The following is a 7,898-nucleotide window of genomic DNA, read 5'->3' on the forward strand; positions in this document are numbered from 1 at the left end:
TGTTTTTAGAACTCAAAAATAATTTCACCAAAAATACTTTCAATCATTTTAAAAGCACTTTCAAACGAGCCCTAAAAAGCACTTGACAATGCTTTTCATGAGAAGTACGAAAAACTTCCAAATGCTTTTCCACAAAGCACTTAATTTCCTAATGAAAATTTTGAGATGCTTTCTTACAAAAACACTTCCAACAAAATCACGGGTCTAACAAACAAAATGCTTTTTAGTGAGGCATTTTCAAACTATAAACGCAGCAAGCAAGGTGTAGAATGTACTTTGCCAAAACATAAACACAAAGAAAGATTCTTATCTAGGGTTTGGAAGAGAGAGATATGTATAGCCAAGCACATAAAGTTAGGTAAACACACACAAGTACAGGTTGCACTATAGCACACATAATAGTGATTTTCCCACAAACCAAGTTCATGAACGCCTTAATTATTAGAAGGTTCACAACTAAGCCTCATTACGAAGCTAATTCTATTACAAACCATTGGAAATCTGACATAAACTTAAGAACTCCTTGACAGATGAAAAGAGAGATAGAGTAGGAGAGATAATATAACTAGTTAGAAAGAGCATGCAAATGCAAGATATATCTAATTAGATTCTCTCCTGGAGATTTGGCTGAATAGGCTGCACGCGGAAGGCAAAAGGTATCTGCTGCTGGGTGTTGTTGTAGTTCCCCAGCTGCCTCTGATGATACCCATTTTCCATGTTTCTCACATTCTCATCTATTTTCATCTCCTGTTGTTTTTGCTGCAAATCATGCCCACAACATTAGCTTCTCCTATCCGGCAAAATTTTTTAGTATGCATATGAAACTTGTTGCAAGTATTTTACTTCTTTTTTTCTGTTTTGTTTTCTTTTCTTTTCTCAATATAAAAATAAAAAATGTATATATAATCAAATGACACAAAACTGGGTTATAGTATATATACATGTTTCAATATCACATAGTCATTGATGACCTTGAAAATCTGTAGTCACCAAATTGATTCAGGTTAACATTCGATCAATTCAGTTCATATATATCTTGATGATAAACCTAGCCTTCTAAAGTGTTTTTGACTTGAATTGAATTCTATTGCTAGATTAAAGAGTAATATTGTCAAATAGATCGCATTATACAATAATAAAGATGGACCGTATCCTACTTTCATAGGTGAGTTTCAACTTTATTAGTGAGATGCAGTCTACATACATTTGCGATTCCAATAGTTTAAAAATAAAAGAAATAATAAATACTTCATTTTTAGCCTCTCACACATCTCTACTAAATTTTTACTTGTTATTCTGTCTAATTTATTCAATCTAATAATAATAATAATAAAAAAAGAGTGAGAGACAAAAAAAAAAAAAAAAAAAGGTTGAAAATCAGTTCCCTTACATTAATTAATTAAGCACACCGAGACTGTTTATAAAATGATAGAAATAGTTTTATATTGATTAATATAAAACCCACTTGTTACACCAGTATAGCTTCTCAAAGTACGACATCTAAATTGTGAACACAAACTCAACATATATATGCATGTTGTGTATGCGTGTGCATGTATGCCTTCACTTATCAGTTTGAAAAGATGCGTTTACTTATTTACCAGCTCATAAGTGAGGCGCTTATTCTCATCTTCCAGTGCCTTTCCCTGATCATTCAGCAAAGAAAAACTAATTAGGCAAAATATGATATCATGAATTCATGCAGATTTGTTTTAAAATTCGAATAAACTCAAGGTATTAATCAGACTCATCGTACATTGTCTCTCATCATGTCGACGAACTTGGACTGTGACAAAAAGGGAACAAAACTATTTAGTAATTAATTGAAAAATACAGCAAGATATCACACAACAAATTACCCTACAATTAAGTATATAACAACATATAACTATAAACATATATAATAAGTTTAATGTACACACTCTGTTTGAAGTATGAATAATGGAAGAAACTTGCCTGCTTGTCCCGGATACTTGTAAGGCCATTTTCAAGTGCTTCCTCTAAGGCCATCAGCTCTAAATGGTTCAATGATGTGATATCCTCTCCCTTCAGATGCCTGCAGCAACACACACACACACACACACACATGCATTTATATATGCTCTGTATATATATTATAAGGTATAAATTAATATGTTCTACCATAAGAGAGAGATGATGATAATTGAAATTAAACTACCTGAGCTCTACTTGCATGCTGTCATTGTCTTTCTTGACTCTATCCACTTCATTGCTGAGGTTCTGCCACAAGTTTATCATATTTGTTCCAAACCCTCAAAGTTAATTAAGCAAATTTATTATATATTAAGAAAACTTATAATTAAGGAAATGATTTCTGCACACCCATTTTTTCTCATACACACACCCCGTTTATTTTGTACTTTAAATCTAATAAAGCGAAGGAGAATCAAGTAATAGTTTTAAACATGGATGTGAAGAAAGAGAACTGGGCATTCAAAAATCATTTTCCTGTAATTATAATATCCAAATTTACTATTAAAGGGAATTTACAAACCAACTTAAAAGGGTCTAATTCATATGCAGATCTGTTAGCAGAAAAGTGCGTAAACCCATCTTTCTATGCCTTGTATCAATCAAGGGACCGAATGGTACATAGTGAGATTTTTATATATCAAGAAAAGACGTTTGTTTTATTTGCGTGCTTTAAACTAACATTCACAACTGAGGACTCATTTGTTTTAATTTCTTGCAAAGAAAAGGAAGTGAGAGAATAACATTTTATTACCGGATCTGTTAACATTCACATAGTTTCGTTTTTTTTTTTTTTTTTTTTTTTCAATAAAGAAGGATAGAAAAACCATCGGAGAGCAAGAAAGAGAACTACCAGTACATCCTATTTGTAGATCTGTTCTTACAAATCACACTTCATGTTTCTTAACATATTTTTGGCAAAAACAAAAGAAAAAAAAATCATGTTAGACAAGCAAGTAACCAGCAGATCTTCCATGATAAATAAAATAAAAAATATATGAAAATATAGAGAGAATTTCTTAAACCTCATGCTTAGCATCCCACAACTTCTTCCCAGATTGGCCATGGTATTTATCCAAGATTTCTGTCAGCCTTCATCACACCAAAAATAAATTAAATTCATAAAATATATATGAACAAAAAGTACCCTTATTTGTTTTTTAATTTGAAACAGACCCAGTAAATTAGAATAAAAGAACTCAAAAAACCTAAACAATTTCTTTGAAAAGATCATAAAAAAAACACGAACTAGGTCATTACGTAGTTGAAGGGCTGCAGTATTCAACCATCTTCCCAGAGCTAGAATAAATGATAAGAGATACTTTAGCATCACATAAAACAGTGATCTCCTTTGCCTTCTTGATAATCCCATTCCTCCTCTTGGAGTAGGTCACCTGCCTGTTACTTGAGTTCTCAATCCTCTTGATCTCAATCTTACCCCTCCCCATATCTCTCAGTATTCTTGTTCTCTCTATTTTCTCCTTGCTTTGTGAAATGGTGAAGAGAGAGAGGGAGAGAGGAGGAGGTATATAGATATATAAAAGTGGAGAGAGAGAGAGAGAGAGAGAGAGAGAGAGAGAGAGAGAGAGAGAGAGAGAGAGAGAGAAAGAGAGAGACATCATCAGAAGAGCAATTGAAGGGCATTTCTATTTAGGGTTTGGAAGCTAAACAACTTTCATGCGCCACAGAAGCGAAGGGCTCGTTTATGGGTTGGCGACAAAGCCAAGCCAACTGCTTTTCCTTTTCTTTTTCCTTTTCTTGTCTGTTTAATTTTAATCTCTGATGATATGATTTATAATTGATTTGGCTTTTTTACTTTTATTACCCCTTGTTAACCACTGGTCTCTCTCTCTCTCTCTCTCTCTCTCTCTCTCTCTCTCCCTCTCTCTCTCTCTCTCTCTCTCACGCACACAAATTCTCAGCGACTGATTTTAACTCCAAGTCTTTTAGGGTTTCCTTAATATAGGCTTAATTAAGGGTGTCAAATGCGAAACCAAGACTCTAGGACTAGGCCATATGTGTGTTTGTATTAACTCATACGTAAATGTGTATTTTAGGTCTTGAAGTTTGTGATGGTCATGTCTAGGGTTCTAGTGATGGAGCTAAATATGGATAATAATCAAATCTTTAAATCTTAACCATCAAATCGATATAAGTATGTGTTTTTTCTCAGCAAGTAATACACTGGGTTTGTAGGTGGTAAAGTGAAGGAGCAAACTAGGAGACAAAGTAAGTTTTATGTGCCCTGAATACAAAGGAAGGAATTCTGAAACCTCAAAGTCAAAACAGTCAAGGTCATTAAACAAGACAACTGTGATTTCGTCTATCTTATCTTTGTGGCCTTGCTGTGTAGCAGTAGTCCCTATATCTATATAGCTGAATGGTTCTATGAAAAGGTTAGGAATTGTGATGTCTAAAACTGTTACATTTACTTGAGTAAATATTACGAAAGTCCAAATTATTTACTACTTAAATTTATTTTGGATTACCCATCACATTGCTTTGTGGAAGGGGACTCCAAATTTATCAATGATGCTGTTTTTGGTAAGGATAATGGTAGGAAGACCAAATTTCTAAACAAAATTTTGCAAACCAAATAATGTGGATGTTGATGATTGAGTTATTACTTAAGTGTTGATAATCGTACTTATTTCACCTTTTAGAGGCTCAAGATGGTAATTGAAGATATTAGAGTTGTGGAACATGCCCTCGGTCTTCATAATTGTTGTCTTGTGTCATATCTTTAGGTAGGCAAACTTTTGTTGCAGATGCAATTAGAAAATTTCAAAGATCTATTCTTGGAGCATATTATTGGTATATAATCTCAAAAATACTATTTGCGCAACGAAATTTTACCTGAAGAAATATAAATTTGGTTGGCCAAAATTGGTCAATGTTTAGGGTTTTTTCTGAAGCTTTAGGCAACCACAAATATTTGACGGGAAAACAACTTTTCGTTGGGCAAAGTTTTTGTGCCAAGGGGAAAAAAGGAGCGTTTTTTGACAACTTTTGCCCGATGAAAAAACAGTTTGTCAACGTAAGTGACTTTGTGCAACGAAATATATCATCAGGCAATGTTTACTGGTCGTTGGGCAATGTTTATTAATTTAATTTTCATGTTAAAAAAATTCTATAAAGACTTTGCCCGACGGAATGGGAAAACTATCATCTGGCAAAGGTTTATTTTATGACTTAGAGTTTAGGGTACATGATTTATAGTGCGTTGAGCAAAACGAATAATTTCGTTGGGCAAAGTGAAGGACATTTTTGGATATTCAATTCGATGGTTTTCGCAATTTGCGAAACTAGTTTCAACGATCGAACATTCAAACTTGTGTGAATTTAGTACGAGATCACATACACCATGCATCACCAAAAACAAACTTTCAGGGATTAGGTAATAGGGACGAAATCCTCTGACGGTTAGAAAAGTATTATCACAATTTAACGGTTATTTTAGCTTTGATTTTGATGATTTTGCAACTACACTCCTCGAACCTAGAAGAATACAATGAACGGTCATCAATTTAAAATATTTACACTAGTGGTTATCACAAAATCTTACGTTGCAAATAATAGAAGTATAAAACAAACTCCAAGTGTTTGTTGAATCTATTGTTTTGACGGTCTATAAAACTAATTTAAACAATCCAACCGTTAAACTTGTTTGTATATACTCTAAAATCGCATACGCTAAAATAAACAAAAACAAACTTTCGTAGGTTAGGTACTTAACTGGACAAAATCATTCGCCGGCTAGAAACGTATCATCACAATTTAACGATTATTTTAGCTCTGCATTTGATGATTTTTTGCAACAACACTAATTAAGAGTAACACCACACACTCAATTGACCTAATCATCAAATTTGATGATCTTTTAACCATTTGAAAATAAATTTAAAAAATTGGAAAATAGAATTTTTTGTGTTTAAGCGACGAAATTGAAATATTGGCCAACTTAACTATTTCATTGGGCAACAGTTCTAAATTCGTTGTGCAAACTTTCAAATTTCCCCCACTTTTTTTTTTCTTCTGAAAAATCAAATTTCTCCCTAATTAAAAGGTTTGCCCAATGAAAACTTGTAACATTCATCAAACAAATGTTTTTTTCCCACCATTTTTTGGCAAAAAATTTAACTGTGAGACATTTATATGCAACCTTTGCCCGATAAACCACTTTAGTTTACACAATGAATGTTTTAGGTCAAAATACACGTGGCACAGCTCTTGAGTGCTCTGCCAATTATCTAAGTCGTCAAAGTAGTTGAACTTAGAGGTGAGGCTAAGTGCGCTTTGTTCCATCAGCAGCATTGGTCTAAGCAATGCAACATGGGTCAAACCACCATTAGTTAGACCAATGAGATCAGCAGTTGGTATTTGGCAGTTATGATATAAACGGGGACTGATAGGGTTTGAGTGGAGACTTGTTGGATATGATATTAGGGACCTATGTGCATGTTTTTCGATAAGAACCTATGAGGTGGAGGACCATATAATCTCATTAGGACTCCGACCTTAACCTTTAGAATCACGTGAAGAGCCAACAAAGCATGCATTAATGGTAAACCTTCCATTCCTAGCTCACACAGAAAACCAACGCTTGAAAGCCAGGAGACGCGTTACCAAAAGTAACTCATGTGGAAAACTAACCCGAGAAAGCAGCGCTCGGGAAGAAGGCGTAATGTAGTCTTCAACCCAGTCTTCACGTAAGTGGTTGCTTTTAGTTGTCTTACACCAAAAATGAGCGTTGCAGTTGAGTCAGGAGAAATGGGAAGGAAGACCAAGCCGAATTAGAGATTCCTTAGGAACCCTAAAAATGAGTCATTCACCTACAAAAAAGGGAGTCAAAAGCCATCAAAGGGGATCTAAGAACTCAGCCTCTAATTGTTGGAAGTATGCCCACAAAGGCACTCATTTGATGTAATAGCTTTTGGAATACTTATTGTGTTAAACTATTATATGTTTAATGAAGGGCAAAGCTTATTGTTAATCATTATTTATTGTATTATGTGTTTAAGCAATAAGGGAATCCAAAGAATGTATTTAATCTAAGAGAGAAGTGATCTAAGTAAGTTAGATTAACGAGAGCCTTCTCTTATGTTCATTCCTAAAATGTTCCTAGCCATAGGATTGCCAATTGGGCATTGACAATCTGCTAAAGTTAGTATGTGTTATGTTAACTCAAGCTTGAGTATGACTAGTCTCAAGTCATTTACTGTTGGACAATGAGACAAACACATAGGTGCTCAAAATGGTAATCGAGTACACTGAACTACGATCAAAAGAGAGTTTGAACATACATGTCATGTAAGAACTCGTAAGTTGTAATATGCAAAGTAGCCCTTTAACCTGAGGCATCATAGATGTCTAATGGTTAGGTCTTTGATCTTTGATCATGTCAAATGCATTCCATTAAGAATGTCCACGACATTGTTGGGGTCAAGCTATCTAGTCATGTAAACATATGAATGCACAACAAGGGGTTTCTAACCTTCCATGGTGGAGGGAGAATAATTCGAGATATGATTCAGGAGTCTTTGGCCAAAGCATATGAATATAACTTAGGAAGTTTGTTCCAAATCATATTCAATTGAATCATATAGAGAAGTATCACATTGGATAGTAGACATGAAACAAACTATCACTCAAACAATGCGATTAAGAGTATTGTATTAGAGAATGACCATATTGCATTGTAATTGTAACTGGATAGGTTTTCCAACCACTTCTACTTAGCTTGGGTAGCCATGACATATTGTTAGGTGTCACTCATGGTTTGTAGAAGCCCTGAAGATTAGCAAACACTAATCTTCATCAAAGGGAGAATTGAAATGTAGTTTCAATTGACAATCGATCGTTAAGAGTAACAATTGCCCACTACCTCGCTAATTGGAACCTAGTGG

At 34.3% G+C, this 7,898-nt stretch overlaps 1 protein-coding gene across 1 annotated transcript; it reads right to left on the bottom strand.

The window, feature by feature from the left end:
- Positions 1-321: 321 nt before the first annotated feature.
- LOC137718571 (agamous-like MADS-box protein MADS9) lies at positions 322-3,510 on the bottom strand. Its single transcript, XM_068458121.1, has 7 exons — positions 3,253-3,510; positions 3,018-3,084; positions 2,180-2,241; positions 1,957-2,056; positions 1,757-1,786; positions 1,602-1,646; positions 322-759 (listed from the first exon to the last, which is right to left on the bottom strand). The coding sequence occupies exons 1-7, from the start codon at positions 3,438-3,440 to the stop codon at positions 604-606; spliced, it is 648 nt and encodes a 215-aa protein (XP_068314222.1). The 5' UTR covers positions 3,441-3,510; the 3' UTR covers positions 322-603.
- Between the last annotated feature and the right edge of the window lie 4,388 nt (positions 3,511-7,898).

This window comes from Pyrus communis, chromosome 15, assembly GCF_963583255.1.
Source record: "Pyrus communis chromosome 15, drPyrComm1.1, whole genome shotgun sequence".
NCBI lineage: Eukaryota > Viridiplantae > Streptophyta > Magnoliopsida > Rosales > Rosaceae > Pyrus > Pyrus communis.

Coding starts and splice junctions, on each gene's coding strand:
- LOC137718571 (XM_068458121.1), bottom strand. CDS start 3,440: ATGGGGAGGGGTAAGATTGAGATCAAGAGGATTGAGAACTCAAGTAAC. Junction 2,057..2,179: donor AGCATGCAAGTAGAGCTCAG/GTAGTTTAATTT, acceptor GTGTTGCTGCAG/GCATCTGAAGGGAGAGGATA. Junction 760..1,601: donor AGCGCCTCACTTATGAGCTG/GTAAATAAGTAA, acceptor CATGATTTGCAG/CAAAAACAACAGGAGATGAA.